The sequence below is a fragment of the Siphateles boraxobius genome, unplaced genomic scaffold (assembly GCF_051911475.1).
Source record: "Siphateles boraxobius isolate OS27281-9 unplaced genomic scaffold, OSU_SipBor_1 207, whole genome shotgun sequence".
Taxonomy (NCBI): Eukaryota; Metazoa; Chordata; class Actinopteri; order Cypriniformes; family Leuciscidae; genus Siphateles; species Siphateles boraxobius.
Window position 1 is genome coordinate 2,313,507 of NW_027508819.1, and position 18,994 is coordinate 2,332,500.

The 18,994-nt window shown below is 42.4% G+C and overlaps 1 protein-coding gene across 13 annotated transcripts in view; it reads right to left on the bottom strand.

Annotated features, from left to right (window-relative positions):
- Positions 1-18,994, bottom strand: part of limch1b (LIM and calponin homology domains 1b) — a 213,270-nt gene that overhangs the window by 6,970 nt on the left and 187,306 nt on the right. For 9 of the 13 annotated variants that reach the window (XR_013206033.1, XR_013206035.1, XM_077237735.1 and 6 more), the window contains 9 exons: positions 18,829-18,851; positions 15,682-15,783; positions 8,758-8,850; positions 5,224-5,409; positions 5,063-5,145; positions 3,716-3,792; positions 2,636-2,714; positions 2,283-2,366; positions 1,859-1,967 (listed from right to left, as the gene is read on the bottom strand). Coding sequence is in view for 10 of the 13 variants with exons in the window: in XM_077237735.1 (XP_077093850.1) it covers positions 1,859-1,967; positions 2,283-2,366; positions 2,636-2,714; positions 3,716-3,792; positions 5,063-5,145; positions 5,224-5,409; positions 8,758-8,850; positions 15,682-15,783; positions 18,829-18,851 (836 nt within the window). In the remaining 3 variants the exon portion in view is untranslated. The remainder of the gene's footprint in view (positions 1-1,858; positions 1,968-2,282; positions 2,367-2,635; positions 2,715-3,715; positions 3,793-5,062; positions 5,146-5,223; positions 5,410-8,757; positions 8,851-15,681; positions 15,784-18,828; positions 18,852-18,994) is intronic. The other 4 variants (XM_077237738.1, XM_077237737.1, XM_077237734.1 and 1 more) reach the window with 2 other exon arrangements.

Sequence of the window (18,994 nt, forward strand, 5' to 3'; positions counted from 1 at the left end):
GGACGGCTCTCCCTTGGAGCTCCCGGTCAGGAGGGATCTACTCTCTCAGGCGGGCAGCATGATATTTCATCCCCGCCCAGTATTGTGGGCTTGGCCACTGAGGGGGCCCAGCTCATGAACTCTGGTCTCTCAACCGAGGTTGTTGAGACCATTCTTCACTCCAGAGCTCCATCCACGAGGAAGCTTTATGCCTTGAAGTGGAAACTCTTCACTTCTTGGTGTGGAGAGCACCTGCAGGACCCAGTTAACTGCCCAGTGGGTGCAGTGCTGGAATTCCTGAAGGAGCGCTTCTCCACAGGGCTATACCCCTCCACACTAAAGGTGTTTGTGGCGGCACTGGCTGCTTACCACGTACCTTTCAGTGGAGTTTCTCTTGGGAGACACCCGCTTATAACTCGTTTCCTTCGTGGCACACTGAGGCTGAGGCCAGCAGTTCGTACGAGGGTGCCAGCCTGGGATCTGGCCATCGTATTAGAAGGTCTTTCCCTAGCTCCTCTTGAACCTATCGAAGAAGTTCCTGAGAAGTTTCTCACGTTTAAGCCTATCTTTCTTCTTGCTATCTCCTCACTAAAGAGAATCGGAGATTTGCAGGCTCTGTCGGTTTCACCCTTGTTCCTGGAATTTTCGCCTGGCATGGTTAAGGCTTTTCTGCATCCTAGACCAGGTTACGTTCCCAAGGTCCCTACTAATGTTGTTAGACCTAAAGTTCTGCAGGCCTTTTGTCCTCCTCCATTTCTGTCGTCTGACCAGGAGAATCTTAATTTACTCTGCCCTGTTAGGGCGTTAGACGCCTATGTCCACAGAACTGCCCTGTGGAGGAAGTCAGAACAACTATTTGTGTGCTTTGGGCCACCCAAGAAGGGGTGTCCCGCGTCTAAACAGAGAATGAGCAACTGGGTGGTCGAAGCTATCTCACTTGCCTATGAGTCGGCTGGTCAGCCTTCACCTTTGGCTGTACGAGCCCACTCTACCAGGAGTATGGCGGCTTCTAAAGCCTTACTGTCAGGAGTTTCCCTCAGTGACTTTTGTGATGCGGCTGGATGGTCTTCACCGCATACTTTCATTAAGTTCTACTACCTAGACTTAAGTTCTACCCCTGGGGCACAGGTGCTCTCATCCTCTGTGCGCTAGTTCTCACATGGTGGTCACTTGGTAATATGGCGACGTATTAGCGTTCCCACAGCGTTTGACGCAGCTCGAGTTCCCTTGAAAGGGAACGTCTCGGTTACGTATGTAACCCTAGTTCCCTGATAGGGAACGAGACGCTGCGTCATTCCACCATACTCCCGGCATTCCTGCTAGCGCTTCCTTCAGGCCTATCAGAAGCTGTTGCGCTTGTGTTTGTGGGGTGCTTTATAGTTTCCTGGTCGATGACGTCACCCGCCTATGACGTTCCATCTCTCCATTGGGCTGAGTCCATACGTGCTTCATGACGCACAACGCAGGGGCGTTCACACAGCGTTTGACGCAGCGTCTCATTCCCTATCAGGGAACTAGGGTTACATTCGTAACCGAGACGTTTACACTATTATGGATAATCTTTACACAGAGTAGGATCCAGAATATTCATCCCAAGATCTCTAATAGATATTGAGGCATGTTCACACCAAGAAGATAACTATTATGATGACTAACTAAAACAATGCCGTTTTGTTTATTATAAACATGCTGCAGTTTTGTCTTCTGTCGCTTTAAAGCAGGATGGATTCTGATTGGCTGTCAATGTTTTATCGTTCATTAAAGGGGAAAAAATTCTTTCTGAAAGTGATTCCAGTGTCGCTTTATAGTTATAGGTATTGTCGTTGGTGAGATAATATATTTGCATGTGTACTTGTCCAGGTGTTTTCCGGACTCATACCTTGAAGCACTGAATGTGGAAGAACAGGCTGAGAGTCTCGATGATCATGGCGGCACCTTTGCCAAGCGGCTGACCACAACTTGAACACAGTTTCTTCCCACTGACAGACCTACACACACACACACACACACACACACACACACACACACACACACACACACACACACACACACACACACAACAAGAGCAAACTTATAAAGTCATTGAATAAAAACAGGACTGTAATTAAAGACAGCAGCACCACAACTAGTGTTCAACTGAAGTGTGTTTATCAACGCTGGTTTGCAGAGCAGAACAGTGTGTACTTTACAGTGTGTACTTTACAGTGTGTACTTTACAGTGTGTACTTTACAGTGTGTACTTTACAGTATGTACTTTACTCAGTGTGTACTTCTTCATTCAGCTCAGAGGAACTGTGCTGTACCTGTTTGGAGATGGAGGTGTTTGTGTGTCTGTGAATGAAGGTGAGGATGAGGGATGTGGCCCAGTGTTCTCTATAGAGTCAAACCTGAGGATGAAGAGTCACATGCAGTGTTCAGCCCTCATCTCACACACACACACACACACACACACACACACACACACGCGCGCACTCGGAATAGCTTCAAGCTTCAGCCATGAGGATGAATTCAACAAAATCACAAACATGAAATCATTTAAACTTTAAAGCACACATTGCAGCTTGTGTATGAATACATAACTCAATGAAAGAACACACAATGGACACACAAACACACACACACACACACATACGGACACACACACACACACACACACCTCTTGCGTCCACCAGGTTTTGGTTGTGATGTATTCTTGTTCCAGGTCTCACTCTGCTCTCTGTTGCCCAGTGGTGTATCTGTAGAATATCAAACAAGTAAAGAAACGAACAGTTTATAACACACTCGCCTGGATGATGATCGATGTGATTCTCGTGGTGTTGTGCTCATTGTCTTCGGCCTGATTTGACCACCGATTATTTTCTTCTTAAATTAAATGAATATACTATATTAAGTTTCTATAATATTTAATATTTGATGGTAGTAGACAATGGTCACCTCTAAATTAAGCAGAATTTATGTCTATACCAAATTTAATGAAAAAACATTATTTTTCCCCCCAAATAATTTAAATTAGGTTAAAATTAGAGCACAGGTATTTATAATCCACTGCATGTAAGGCTAATTGAAGGCATTTGATGGGAGTAAATCTTATGTAATATCAAGATGTCACCACTAGATGGCTGTATAGCCCTATATTAATATACATACAGGGCTGTGTATTGCTTTTGAGATGTACTGTATGTTTGGATATTATCAATGACTGCTGTAGCCCAATTGTAGATTGTACTCCCCAACATTGCTCTGTATTCTCAACAGCAGACTATTGTTCAAACCATTTCACTGTTTTGAATCATGTTCATGATTTTATTTTTCCTATAGCAAGTGCCACAAAAGTCACCAAGTTTCAGACAATTCAGATAGTAGTACATTTTAAAAATGTCAAAATATTTTCGGTATAAAAACACATTTATTAATGTACCCATGTAAAATGCAAATCTGATTAAAATGAACGGATGGAACAAGTATTGTTATTTGTATATTAACTTTGCTAATTTAGCAACACACAAATGTCAAACGGTGTACTTCAACCAGAATAGACAGAAACTTGGACTACAAATCTACAGACTCAAAATGTTGATATTAAATGCACTGTAGTAAGATATTTTAAATAACCAATTTAATAACTAAAAATATAATGTTATCCACATTTTACTGTGCAATTTCCTCCCATTTAAAAAAAAAGAAAAGACATTGTGTCACCCAGCGTGTCATCACTGAGCGCTCCTAAAGGACTCACCCTGAAGAGACGGCAGTGGCTCCCCTCGTCCCCCTCCTCTCGGACCCACCGGCACACAGCCCGGCTGAGGAGAAATGCTGTGCAAACATGCAGAAAACAGCCTCTTTAGTTATAATGGTGAGTTTGAAAAAGTTTGCAAATGTTTAAATTCACCCAAAAATTCTTCATGTTGTTCCAAATCCGTATACTGTTATTTTTCCATGCAACACAAAACTTCATGTGGCTCTTTTCCATTAAAGGTGAGATATTTTACTCCTTTTCACAAGATGTGATATAAATCTATGGTGTCCCCAGAATGTGTCTGTGAAATTTCAGCTCAAAATACCAGATCATTTATTACAGCTTGTCGAATTTGCCTCTTTTTGGCTCTGAGCAAAAAGGCTCAGATTTTGTGTGTGTCCCTTTAAGTCTCCCCTAAGGAGTCTTTACACGAGCTTCAGAAACTCCAAAAATAACAAAACAGGCCAATCTCACTCATCCAGAATCCCAGAATAACCAGTAGCGAGTGCAGCTGTACGGAGAGACTCAGGAAGGGCTTCAATTTTAGGAGCCGTTCACGTATCGTGTTTAAAAACGTGTGGAAAGTGTCTGTCTCCTCTTTTCCAAAGCGCTTTTGCTCCTGTGGCGTCCGTCGTTGCTATGCAACCATGAACTGCGCTCTCCACCACGACGAGTAAGTTTCTGTAATGGATTTCACCATCACCATCAAAACTCTTGCCGTAGCTCTGCTACAAGATTTATTTACGGAGAAGGGAAAAAACCCTGTAGTGTTTATGTGCACCCCATCCTTCATGTTGATTGAGCTTTCAATGTCGTTACTGAAATGGTGAAGCTGATTGGTTGGTTCTTGTCACATGACCTGTTTCTTTCTGAAAACAAACATCAACATCTAAAGCTCTGTTAATTCTCAAAATGAACTTCTGCAGATGAATGGCAGAAATAAAGTCAAATTGGTTATTAATAAGTAAAGCTAGTAATGCTGTTTATGAGTTGTTTAATCCTCCTCTGCTGAGTTATTCAGAGATTTACTGTCTTCTTTTCTCTTCAGTTGATGTCATCTAGGCTGTGGTTGAAGTCAGTTGTAGTTCTTGTGTTTCTCTTTTTCTGTTCTTGTTGTTTCTCTTTCCTTCAGTGATTCTGCTTGTTAACAGCAGGTGTTCATAACTAATGCTCAATTATCACTTAATTAATCACTTAATTATCATTAACTTTAACTCTGATTCAGAGTTACTTTGACACTCTAAAAAAAGTAACAGCTAGAAGGTTTGGAATGACAAATAATGGCAGAATAAAATTTTTTGGGTGAACTTTTCCTTCTAGTGGACTGCTGGAGTTGTTGTCCCAGACCTTACTGTCATCTGTAAACTGTGTGTGTGTGTCTGCGCTGCTTCACCGATGCCGTTTTCCCTTCGTCTGCAGTTCTCAGAGCTCTGCTGGAGGAGAACACAGTCAGTGTCGTCCACACACACATTAAGGACATCATTTATCGTCATTCGCTGAAGTCTCACCGTCTGGTTCTCCACTGGCGCCAGCCTGTGTTCCCGCTCGGGCTGGGAGTGCAAAGTGTTTTGTGATTTGGGAAGGACTAGCGGTGCCGTCGGTGAGGGAGGGGTCACCGGGGTCACAGGGGTCAGGGGGGTCACAGGGGTCAGCAGGGTCAGGGGGGTCAAGGTCTCCTCCAGAATCTTCCTCTCCTGTATCGACCACACAAACACAGTCACTGGCAAAGCAAAGCTTCTAAGAGCAAACAAGTAGTGAAACCTTTCACGTTTCAGTGGTGTGATGCCATGTAAAGTATCTTACAAAAATGTACCATGGTCAGAATGCTTTCACACTGTTTGAGGATCTCAGAATCATGTATTATGATTTCATGGTAGTCACAATAACAGTTATAACTATGCTGTTCTGGCAGAAAGTACAGTATGTTACCATAGCACATTTTGTAGTGAGTGATGTTTCAAGGATTTCTGCCAGGATTCCAGCAACATTTTTTACCAGCGTCACAATATAATGCAAATTTCAATCATTTATGCTTATGTGATATAGCAGACCAGATATTGTGATTAAGTTATATGTCATGTGTAACAATCAACCCAATTAGTAATATCAACCAAATCTAAGATTAAAATCAGATGCTATAAAAGACTAAGCATATTTATACTGCCTCTAACTTTGTTTTGGAGTCTCAGACAACAGAGTTACAGACATCAAAACACTTGAACTTTCTCATAACCAGTCTGTTGTGATTGGGCTACTCTGCTCTGATTGGTCAGATGACCCAGTCTGTTGTGATTGGGCTACTCTGCTCTGATTGGTCAGATGACCCAGTCTGTTGTGATTGGGCTACTCTGCTCTGATTGGTCAGATGACCCAGTCTGTTGTGATTGGGCTACTCTGCTCTGATTGGTCAGATGACCCAGTCTGTTGTGATTGGGCTACTCTGCTCTGATTGGTCAGATGACCCAGTCTGTTGTGATTGGTCTACTCTGCTGTGATTGGTCAGATGTCCCAGTCTGTTGTGATTGGTCTACTCTGCTGTGATTGGTAAGATGACCCAGTCTGTTGTGATTGGTCTACTCTGCTGTGATTGGTAAGATGACCCAGTCTGTTGTGATTGGTCTACTCTGCTGTGATTGGTCAGATGACCCAGTCTGTTGTGATTGGTCTACTCTGCTGTGATTGGTCAGATGACCCAGTCTGTTGTGATTGGTCTGCTCTGCTGTGATTGGTCAGATGACCCAGTCTGTTGTGATTGGTCTACTCTGCTCTGATTGGTCAGATGACCCAGTCTGTTGTGATTGGTCTACTTTGCTCTGATTGGTCAGATGACCCAGTCTGTTGTGATAGGTCTACTTTGCTCTGATTGGTCAGATGACCCAGTGTGTTGTGATTGTTCTACTCTGCTGTGATTGGTCAGATGACCCAGTCTGTTGTGATTGGTCTACTCTGCTCTGATTGGTCAGATGATCCTGTCTGTTGTGATTGTTCTACTCTGCTGTGATTGGTCAGATGACCCAGTCTGTTGTGATTGGTCTACTCTGCTCTGATTTGTCAGATGACCCAGTCTGTTGTGATTGGTCTACTCTGCTCTGATTGGTCAGATGACCCAGTCTGTTGTGATTGTTCTACTCTGCTGTGATTGGTCAGATGACCCAGTCTGTTGTGATTGGTCTACTCTGCTCTGATTTGTCAGATGACCCAGTCTGTTGTGATTGTTCTACTCTGCTGTGATTGGTCAGACGACCCAGTCTGTTGTGATTGGTCTACTCTGCTCTGATTGGTCGCATGACCCAGTCTGTTGTGATTGGTCTATTCTGCTCTGATTGGTCAGATGACCCAGTCTGTTGTGATTGGTCTACTCTGCTGTGATTGATCAGATGACCCAGTCTGTTGTGATTGGTCTACTCTGCTCTCATTGGTCTGATGACCCAGTCTGTTGTGATTGGTCTACTCTGCTCTGATTGGTCAGATGTCCCAGTCTGTTGTGATTGGGCTACTCTGCTGTGATTGGTCAGATGACCCAGTCTGTTGTGATTGGTCTACTCTGCTCTGATTGGTCGCATGACCCAGTCTGTTGTGATTGGTCTACTTTGCTCTGATTGTTCAGATGTCCCAGTCTGTTGTGATTGGGCTACCCTGCTGTGATTGGTCAGATGACCCAGTCTGTTGTGATTGGTCTACTCTGCTCTGATTGGTCGCATGACCCAGTCTGTTGTGATTGGTCTACTCTGCTCTGATTGGTCAGATGACCCAGTCTGTTGTGATTGGTCTACTCTGCTGTGATTGGTCAGATGACCCAGTCTGTTGTGATTGGGCTACTCTGCTCTGATTGGTCAGATGACCCAGTCTGTTGTGATTGGTCTACTCTGCTCTGATTGGTCAGATGACCCAGTCTGTTGTGATTGGGCTACCCTGCTCTTATTGGTCAGATGACCCAGTCTGTTGTGATTGGTCTACTCTGCTCTGATTGGTCAGATAGCCCAGTCTGTTGTGATTGGGCTACTCTGCTGTGATTGGTCAGATGGCCCACACTGTTGTGATTGGTCTACTCTGCTGTGATTGGTCAGATGGCCCAGTCTGTTGTAATTGGTTTACTCTGCTCTGATTGGTCAGATGGCCCAGTCTGTTGTGATTGGTCTGCTCTGCTCTAATTGGTCAGATGGCCTAGTCTGTTGTGATTGGGCTACTCTGCTCTGATTGGTCAGATGAACCAGTCTGTTGTGATTGGTCTACTCTGCTCTGATTGGTCAGATGGCCCAGTCTGTTGTGATTGGGCTACTCTGCTGTGATTGGTCAGATGACCCAGTCTGTTGTGATTTGTCTACTCTGCTCTGATTGGTCAGATGACCCAGTCTGTTGTGATTGGTCTACTCTGCTGTGATTGGTCAGATGGCCCAGTCTGTTGTGATTGGTCAAAAAAGCTCATTATCATATCTGAATATCATCTCTTGATCACAGTGATACGAACAGTAACGATGGCACGGGTTTTACCGAATAAGTCTCATCAAAGTGGATTTGCTTTGTCAGCAGAAAACAGCGTTTTCTCGACATGAACAACACAAACCAAATTCTTCCAGTCTCAGATAAACTACAGTGTTTGAGGGCGGAGCTACGAGATTGCTGTTCAGCCAATGAAGACCGTAGACTGGTATTATGCAAATGTGTTATAATGTTATGTAGTTATATAGCAGGAAGTGAGACTGGAATTACTGACGACTAGTTTCAGAAAGTTCAGAATACATTTTTTTTTTGGGAGACAATAACTTTATTTATCTGAACTTTTATCTTTAAAACTTTACAGAGCTTTTACATTCACAAACAGCTCTATGACACTGCATGAAAGGTCATATCTGAAAAGCATAATAGGTGCCCTTTAAGTATGTGAAAAAAAAGTAAGGAAGAAAACCAATATCAATTCAGTATGCAAATATTACAATGCCGTCAGTGCTATCGGTTACATTTTGAATGGTAGAAAATATTGTTCCGATGTCAGTCAATGGGAGATGTGCAAACTTCAAGACCTGTAAAGAGAGGAACTTCACCTCCTCATGGTACCGCCTCTCCTCCTCTTCCACTTCCTTCTGCGCCTGCTCCCATTCCTGCTTCAACTTCTCCTGTTCACGCCGATACTTCTCCTGTGAACACACACATGCATTTCATACATTAATGCAGAATATACAAATGCCTTTAGGAGACCCTCTAACACTTGAAACTCCAAATGGCTCTTTAAAGATACAATATGTATTTTTTTTCCCCGCTAGGGGTCGCTAGCCTCTTACAATAACAAAGGTGTAGGTTGATGACGCATAAGCGGATTCATGGGACTTGTTGTCATGCTGATGGATCTAATAATGTTTATGGATGAGTGAATACATTGATGTTTTTAACATGACTGTGGTGTGAAGCAGGTCACGATTGCTAATGAGAGACAGATCTCAGCGCCACACGCGAGTCCCGCGGATATAAAGGAATAAGGACATTTCCTTCTACCGAACCACACGCGAGTGCTGGATTACTACTCACACCGGTCAGTTTATTAGACTAATGAAGCTTGTGAGGTAACGCAGAGCTGTTTCACTTGGTCTAATGTTACACTATCACTCTAAACTGCACTTGAGTGTGTTATAATGTTATTCTATGTGTTAGTTTGTTGGCTGTATGAGACTAGCAGTAAGCTAGATCAACATTATAATAACATACTGATCATATTCTAACACTTCATCATGTTGTGTTCATTGATCATTGATTAGTTTTATGTACATTTGCTCACCTGTCTAAAAGTTTAGCAAGACCGACATCTTTGTTGAGTGGAAGTTAGCCGCGGACGCTAGCTCTCGGCATCTCGAAAACGCCACGGTGATATTGATCCTCGTTTTATTTCTCCTTTTGTCCCAAAGTCTGCTTGCCATGGTCCATAATGTTTGAACGAAACAACAAAGAGTGAGCGCGCCGCTAGACGTAACGCAGTTGTCCACGTCTGTCGCCATGGTTACTACGGCAGTACGAGCGGGAACAAGGGATAACGCGGATATTACATCATTAACAGCGACAAGTGAACATGGACGGGCACTATTTAAAATTGTGAATTTCTCTGAATTTACAAATTCTTGGAAACATTTAGGATAATGTAAGTACACAATTGAAAGAAATGTGACCCGTCACAGAAACCAGGGACACAAGTCGGCAGCACAACTTTCGAGCAAAATGAGAAAGAAGAGTTTTTTTTCAAAATTGGTGAATTTCAATTTTTTGCAGAATCTGTTAATTGAAATCACGAAGAAGCCTCTCCATGTTTGAGATAGCAGTATTGGTATATTTAAAAGCTTACATTTTGAGGTTGAAATCGGCTTGTTTTCGGAGATTCTAGCATGCAGTAGGGGCGTGACGTGTCATTGTCTGTGTGTATATCCATACTGAATAACCCGGCGCTTTTGCCCCCGCCATCCAAGTGAACCGCATGGCTACTTATTATGCTGTGCTCTGGCCGGCTCTATCTTATATAAAAACTCAATGAAGATGGATGCCGCAAAGATTGTCGCAGACGAAATGAACCGTGGCAGTTACACCGAAAATGTTTTCGCCGCACTTCGTGGGCTCGGGAAACTGAACCGGAGGTATGGGTGCGGCGCGCGCGCCCTCAGTGCTTGAATACGACGGCTCGGCTCGCTGACAGCGGTGGCTGGCTGTTTCATATGTGACGTCCCGATTGCTTTGAATGGGGAACGTTTTGTGAACAGGGAACAGAGTTAATGGACTGGCAACAATCTCCATAGAACATGAACTGGCACAGAGAATCGAAATAGAGGATGCAGTTAAGACCTTTGCTGCGATGAAGGCCCGCCGTGCGCGTTTCTGAAATGTAAGTTAAGCTTCATTTGCTCTTTAGTCGTTATTTAAGATGCTGAACCTGCTGATGATATAATGTGCTTGCGGACATTTCATTTGTGTGTGTATACGCACATAAGAAAGTGGTGTAAAGAGGTTTGCAACAGTAATTTGAGGAGGTGAAATGTGATTATTTGAAAAATTCTTGTCATAACTGCTTAAAGAAAAATGCCAGCAGGTATTTGCCTCCTGCATAAACTTTAATATTGTTGACATTTTCGGCACACGAGCGTTGCGCACTATTTGCGTTATATAGGCCTATGGCTTATTGGTCTTTGTGTGTTGTTGCTGGTTTTGCGTTATATGTATATGGCATATTGGTCTTTGTGTGTTGTTGCTGGTTTTGTGTTATATGTATATGGCATATTGGTCTTTGTGTGTTGTTGCTGGTTTTGTGTTATATGTATATGGCATATTGGTCTTTGTGTGTTGTTGCTGGTTTTGCGTTATATGTATATGGCATATTGGTCTTTATGTGTTGTTGCTGGTTTCGCGTTATATGCAGGCTATATGGCATTATTGGTCTTTGTGTGTTGTTGCTGGTACGTTGCAAATAGAGGGGCAGCACAATTGTTTTTCGCCTAGTGCGGCAGAAGTGCACTCATTCGAAGTGTAAAAAAAGCTGTAAAGCACATGGAGGAGCTTTACAGGGGGTATGGCTTATCTAAATGAGATGTAAATGAGCTCTATTGTCACCCCCAGCAGCAGAGACAGGTGAGAACTGCACAATCTTTAGAGGTCGTTTTCTCATCTTTGAGCTTTTTTAAGTGCCTCCTTTCAAATGGCCACAACTTCTCCAAATATTATCAGATTTCCACATGTTACACATCGTTGGAAAGCTTGGAGATTACACTTTCAGAATCTACGAATAACTCAAAATGCCCCAGAACCGACTTGTGTCCCTAGTTTCCGTGACTGGTCACAAATATATAACACTGGGCAAGTGGTTTTTTGATATTTTGATACAAAATTCTTACATATTGTACCTTTAATAGCCATGTCTTCTTCATATCATTATTAGGCTCTTTTACATCAGTATAGAGTAAACAAGGTTAAGGCAAAGTGCTTGGGATTATGAAAATCAACACACACGCACACACGCACACGCACACACACACACACACACACACACACACACACACACACACACACACACACACACACACACACACACACACTCTCTCTCTCTCTCTCTCACACACACACGCAGGGGTGTCTATCTTAAGCAGCGACTCGTGTATCATGCTGGTTTTTAGTTATGCTTTGTGTTTTGCTGCTTATGATCAGAGTGTTGTTAAATGAAAAAATATTTGGTTAGAATTTTAGTTCAAATCCATGAGCTCTAATTAGAGAGAATTAAACAAGTTTTTAAACTTTTGAGACACTCTTAAATGCCAATTCTGTCATCTTTCACTCCATCATGTCCTTTTAAACCTGTTTGACTTTCTTTCTGCTGTTGAACATAAAGAAGACATTTTAAGAAATCTCTCAGTGTTTTCCCCCATGTTTAATTAAAGGCACACTGCGGACTTTGTGACCTAAAGAGTTGACGCATATGAGTTATTTTAAATGATTCCTCAGGCCCATATATAGCGCTTGACATTATCAATGCTCCGAGCGGGGCTGCCCTCTTTAAAAAACGCCTATGTAAGTTTGGAGAAGGCGCACCGTCTTTGGCCAGGTCATGTGACCTGGAGAATGCCTGGAGAACGTTTCGCTTTACGACCGTCACGTGACCACAGGCTATATATACTCATGGAGCTAAGGCTTTTGCTACTACTTTTCCGCATGCTCGACTCCTGGCCATGGCTGAGGCAAGGAAAAAATGTAAAACTGCGTCTGCGGAGGCAACAAAGAGAAAACGCGCGAGGGATCATGCTCGAGGAAAAACAAGAGTCGATCTTGGAAAGGAGTTTGCTCGTTGGTGCAGGTTGAAAGAAGAAGCTAGATGTTAAACCGATTCTCTTCTCTCAACTTTATTATTAGACTGGTAAGTGAACTTTTTGCTCCACGTATACAGTCATATGTCTTTGTCATTATTTTCGCTGTTTAGTAGAAGCTAACTATGGGCAGATGAAGCTAACAGGCTACAAACCAAAGCTAAATGGAACCCCATAGCCTAAATGAGTAAATCTCAAGCTTTTCGCCCAAGCGACAGATCCCTTCTTTCATAAAACTAATTTAGTAGTGGTAATTTTGTACGCCCATGATAGGCCGTGAGTGCAGAGACGCTCTGCGTGAGTGGTATTTACGACAGTAACGTTAAATACAATACTCTACAGCGACTCTGGGGGTCGCTGTTTGATAAAAACAGAAATCCTGCATAGTGTGCCTTTAAAGTCAATGGGGTCCAATGCTGTTTGTCTTCCACGGAAGACAGAAATGCAAAAAGGTTTGTAAAGATATGAGAGTGAGTAAAATATGACATAATTTTCATTTTTGGGTGAAAAAAATACTTTTGGGGTCGCTGATAAACAGGCAACATAGTGAGTTACAACAGCTAAAACATGCATCCTCTTGTCATCCATCGATTTTGATCGTTTTTTTGCTCACTACTGTGAGTCAGGATGAAGTGATTAATAGCATTCCAGTAAACTAGATCACCTCTTTTAGAGCATGTCTTCTGACATAATCTCTATAAATAAATATACATTAAAGTCAATTGTTTTAGGAAATGGAGAAGGAAACTTAAGCATGCAACTTAAAGGGATTGCTCAGCCAACAACGAAAATTCTGCCATCTTTCATTCCTTCGGTCTTAAAATGGCACTAAACGAGTTATCTAGTAGTATGATTTATCTCTGTAATGAAAGTGAACGGTGACCATGGTTGTTTTTGGTCCCCATATACTTTCATTACATTGAAAAAAGCAGCTTGGACATGCTAACGACAGAATTTTCTTTGAAAGTGAATTCTTTATTATATGCTTAAGCAACTTGAGTGTCTGGTTAGTCCACAGTTGGTGATGTATGAAGCATGTTCAGGTGTCTGGTCAGTCCACAGTCGGTGATGTATGAAGCATGCTCAGGTGTCTGGTTAGTCCACAGTCGGGGATGTATGAAGCATGCTCAGGTGTCTGGTTAATCCACAGTCGGTGATGTATGAAGCATGTTCAAGTGTCTGGTTAGTCCACAGTCGGTGATGTATGAAGCATGCTCAGGTGTCTGGTTAGTCCACAGTCTGGGATGTATGAAGCATGCTCAGGTGTCTGGTTAGTCCACAGTCGGTGATGTATGAAGCATGCTCAGGTGTCTGGTTAGTCCACAGTCGGTGATGTATGAAGCATGCTCAGGTGTCTGGTTAGTCCACAGTCGGGGATGTATGAAGCATGTTCAGGTGTCTGGTTAGTCCACAGTTGGTGATGTATGAAGCATGTTCAGGTGTCTGGTTAATCCACAGTTGGGGATGTATGAAGCATGCTCAGGTGTCTGGTTAGTCCACAGTCGCTGATGTATGAAGCATGCTCAGGTGTCTGGTTAGTCCACAGTTGGTGATGTATGAAGCATGTGCAGGTGTCTGGTTAGTCCACAGTCTGTTATGTATGAAGCATGTTCAGGTCTCTGGTTAGTCCACAGTTGGTGATGTATGAAGCATGTTCAGGTGTCTGGTTAGTCCACAGTTGGTGATGTATGAAGCATGCTCAGGTGTCTGGTTAGTCCACAGTTGGTGATGTATGAAGCATGTTCAGGTGTCTGGTTAGTCCACAGTTGGTGATGTATGAAGCATGTTCAGGTGTCTGGTTAGTCCACAGTCGGTGATGTATGAAGCATGTTCAGGTGTCTGGTTAGTCCACAGTTGGTGATGTATGAAGCATGTTCAGGTGTCTGGTTAGTCCACAGTTGGTGATGTATGAAGCATGTTCAGGTGTCTGGTTAGTCCACAGTTGGTGATGAATGAAGCATGTTCAGGTGTCTGGTTAGTCCACAGTTGGTGATGTATGAAGCATGTTCAGGTGTCTGGTCAGTCCACAGTCGGTGCTGATGAAGCATGTGCAGGTGTCCGGTTAGTCCACAGTCGGTGATGTATGAATCATGTTCAGGTGTCTGGTTAGTCCACAGTTGGTGATGTATGAAGCATGTTCAGGTGTCTGGTTAGTCCACAGTCGGTGATGTATGAAGCATGTTCAGGTGTCTGTTTAGTCCACAGTTGGTGATGTATGAAGCATGTTCAGGTGTCGGGTAGTCCACAGTCGGTGATGTATGAAGCATGCTCAGGTGTCTGGTTGGTCCACAGTCAGGGATGTATGAAGCATGCTCAGGTGTCTGGTTAGTCCACAGTTGGTGATGTATGAAGCATGCTCAGGTGTATGGTTAGTCCACAGTCGGCGATGTATGAAGCATGTTCAGGTGTCTGGTTAGTCCACAGTCGGTGATGTATGAAGCATGCTCAGGTGTCTGGTTAGTCCACAGTCGGTGATGTATGAAGCATGCTCAGGTGTCTGGTTAGTCCACAGTCGGGGTTGTATGATGTATGTTCAGGTATCTGGTTAGTCCACAGTCGGGGTTGTATGAAGCATGTCCAGGTATCTGGTTAGTCCACAGTTGGTGATGTATGAAGCATGTTCAGGTGTCTGGTTAGTCCACAGTCGGGGTTGTATGAAGCATGTTCAGGTATCTGGTTAGTCCACAATTGGTGATGTATGAAGCATGTTCAGGTGTCTGGTTAGTCCACAGTTGGTGATGTATGAAGCATGTTCAGGTGTCTGGTTAGTCCACAGTTGGTGATGTATGAATAATGTTCAGGTGTCTGGTTAGTCCACACACGGGGTTGTATGAAGCATTTTCAGGTATCTGGTTAGTCCACAGTCGGTGATGTATGAAGCATGCTCAGGTGTCTGGTTAGTCCACAGTCGGTGCTGTATGAAGCATGCTCAGGTGTCTGGTTAGTCCACAGTCGGTGATGTATGAAGCATGTTCAGGTGTCTGGTTAGTCCACAGTCGGTGCTGTATGAAGCATGTTCAGGTGTCTGGTTAGTCCACAGTCGGTGCTGTATGAAGTATGCTCAGGTGTCTGGTTAGTCCACAGTCGGTGCTGTATGAAGCATGCTCAGGTGTCTGGCTCTGTTGGCTCCAGCCGCTGTACCTGAAGCATGCGTTCCTGCTCTTGCTGCCAGCTCTCCTGACGCTTGCGCTCTTCCTCAGGGCTCCAAGAAAAGTGTTCACCGCGCTTCACCAGATTCAGCACCTAACCGTACCGTACGCAATGACACGCACACGCGCCGCACAACACCACAAACAGTAAGCAACAGATTCCCCTGAAGCAGCGAGACTAGCTGTTCTACTGGAGCTGGCGGATGTGAAAACACAAGGACAAATATGGGGACATTCTGCTGCTTTCCCATCTGGTATAGAATATTCAACTATTTTTTTGTTTAAATGTTCTACAAATGTAAGTGAAGCTCGTCTCTGTGCTATACTTTAATCCTGTTTAACGGTTATGGGTAGTGTAGGATTTCACTTGCAGTTTTACAAGCAGGCTATTTTGTAAAAAAAATTATAATAGTTGAATTCCCAGATACCAAAATACCCAGAGTTAAAGGTGCTGTATGTAACTTTTTCACTCCTCAGTCTGAGGAGCAGGAAGCGGGAGAAAGCATGATCTCAGATGTTTTGAATTAGACTGCAGTACCTATTTTTACCACGAGTTGTCATTCATACAGACTGCACCTTTAAATGAACTCTGCTCAGTACTTATGGTCCCTCTCTAAAGAATGTCAAAGTAACTCTGAATCAGAATTAAAGTTAATGATAATTAAGTGATGATTGAGCATTAGTGATGAACACCTGCTGTTAACAAGCAGAATCACTGAAGGAAAGAGAAACAACAAGAACAGAAAAAGAGAAACACAAGAACTACAACTGAGTTCAACCACAGCCTAGATGACATCAACTGAAGAGAAAAGAAGACAGTAAATCTCTGAAGATCTCAGCAGAGGAGGATTAAACTCAACAAACAGCATTACTAGCTTTACTTATTAATAACCAGTTTGACTTTATTTCTACCTTTCATCTACAGAAGTTCATTTTGAGAATTAACATAGCTTTAGATGTTGATGTTTTATTGAAAATATTTGATCACCATTATGGTGATCGGTGTTTCATTTAGTTCGGCAGTTTGACTCTTGGCTTGTTATGTGAGTTTATGGTCTTTGTAACAGTGTTTAACAAAACACATAATTTGTTGCAAAGGGAACCAGAAACAAAGATGATCAGATGATAATAGTTTTCAGCATCATATAGTAGAATATCACTGACCAAAAGGGGTTATTTCTTGTTAATTGATTATATTCACCAACAATTCTTACTGGCCACAGATCAGACATTCTGAATTTTGATTTTTAAAATACATTATGTAAAAAAATCTTTAGACAAAAACAGACATCAATAATCAGCATATGAATCTCAACAATGGTGACCTGCATCATGCCACAATGCATGCTGGGAGCCATCATAGTATAAAACTCATTGCTCCCAGCATGCATTGCGGCATGAAGCATGTCACCATTGTTGAGATTGTTGATTTTTGATGTCTGTGTGTGTCTAAAAAAAAGTACATAATGTCTGATCTGTTTCAAGAAAGTGTTGTTGGTGAATATAGTCTATCAATAACAAATCTTTTGGTCAGGGATCAGATCAGTGAATTATTCTGCTTTATGATGCTAACAAACTGATCATCTTTGTTTCTGGCTTCCTTTGCAACAAATTATGTATTTTGTTAAACACTGTTACAAAGACCACAAACTCACATAAAAAGCCAAGAGTCAAATTGCCCATCTAAAGGAAACACTTGCTGTATTTACACTGCAAGTCTTAATGCACAGATCCGATCTTTTGACCATATCCAATTTTTGGCCCTCCTGTTTACATTCACTTCAGACAGGACTGGTATCCGATATCTGCGTTTACATTAATTCCCGCCTGTCACGGCTCGTAGTAAGGAAGACGAAGATGAAAGTAGTTCAAACACTTAATAGATGCACGGGAACAGGCGAACAGGTGCGACAGCATGTGAAACACGAACAATACCGGACAATGAACAGAATACAGGCAGGAACTTAAATACACAGTAATGATTAACACAAACGATGGGCAGCTGTGAGGAAGGTGATCAGTGTCCATGGTAACAGATAGTGGCGGGAAACACAGACTGGGAAACACAAGTGAGGGATGAAAACATAATCGTGACACCGCCCAAAATGATTTTCGGTGATCGATTTACTATGCATTTTCTATAAAATAAAATTTACTGAATGTTTCTGTGTTCGCGCAATTTGTTTTCATTACAAAGATAAATATAAAGTTCCCACCTCAATAAAAAGAGAGCCTACTATGGATACATGGATGCTTCGCCTCCCACTCCTCCCAGTACCTGCAGAGACGTTTTTACTTTTTAGCGGCGTGTCGGGGTTCCGGTACACCAGCCATGTCAACGAAACGAATGAATGAAAATCAGCTTACTACGACTACGGTATCTTTGTAGAACGTCAAAAAAAGAAACAAAAAAGATGCTGCAGCCAATGAGCAGCCGGTGGGGCTGGCTGCAGGACGAGTCCACGCACAGTTTTTAATGCTTTATCAGACAATAAATACTCAATATTTTGCTTTAGTATAATTTTAGGGACAATTACGGCCGGATTCGTGATTCAGGACAACAGATTAGATTTCGGGGCTGTCCCAAATTTTTCGGGATGTCTGGTCATCCTAGCTGTGGTTGAAGTCAGTTGTAGTTCTCGTGTTTTTCTTTTTCTGTTCTTGTTGTTTCTCTTTCCTTCAGTGATTCTGCTTGTTAACAGTAAGTGTTCATCACTAATGCTCAATCATCACTTAATTAATCACTTATTTATCATTAACTTTAACTCTGATTCAGAGTTACTTTAACACTCTTTAGAGAGGGAAAATATGTACTCTGAGCAGAGTTTATTTAACTGGAGATTTTGCTGTGTAGATGCCACAAGTGTGTACTGTCACTTAACAAAACTTGAATGGAATGGTATTTTCAGGTTCGGACTCATTCTGATGATGATCATTCTCATTCTCATTCATGTTTTTAAGCCATTTACTTCTGAGCATCAAAGAGGCCATTTTAGGAAGATTTGTAATGTACAAACATTTTAGTGCTTGTAGAAAATGAATAAAATAATACCAGATGAGAAACAGTCAGAAACCAAACGTCAGATGCCTCAGGGATGAGGAGGAGAGACAGATGAACAGATTTCATTTCTTTACTTACATTTCTAGCCTTTTCAGTCAAATCTGGAAAACACAAACATTGTCATATTTAAAACATGCACTTTCAGTGATTTCATGAATGATTCATTTCATTAATTTGTTTAAAAACAAATGACTCAAAATGGACCGGAACTGAGTGTGAAATGTAAAAAAAAAGTTTTTGGTTA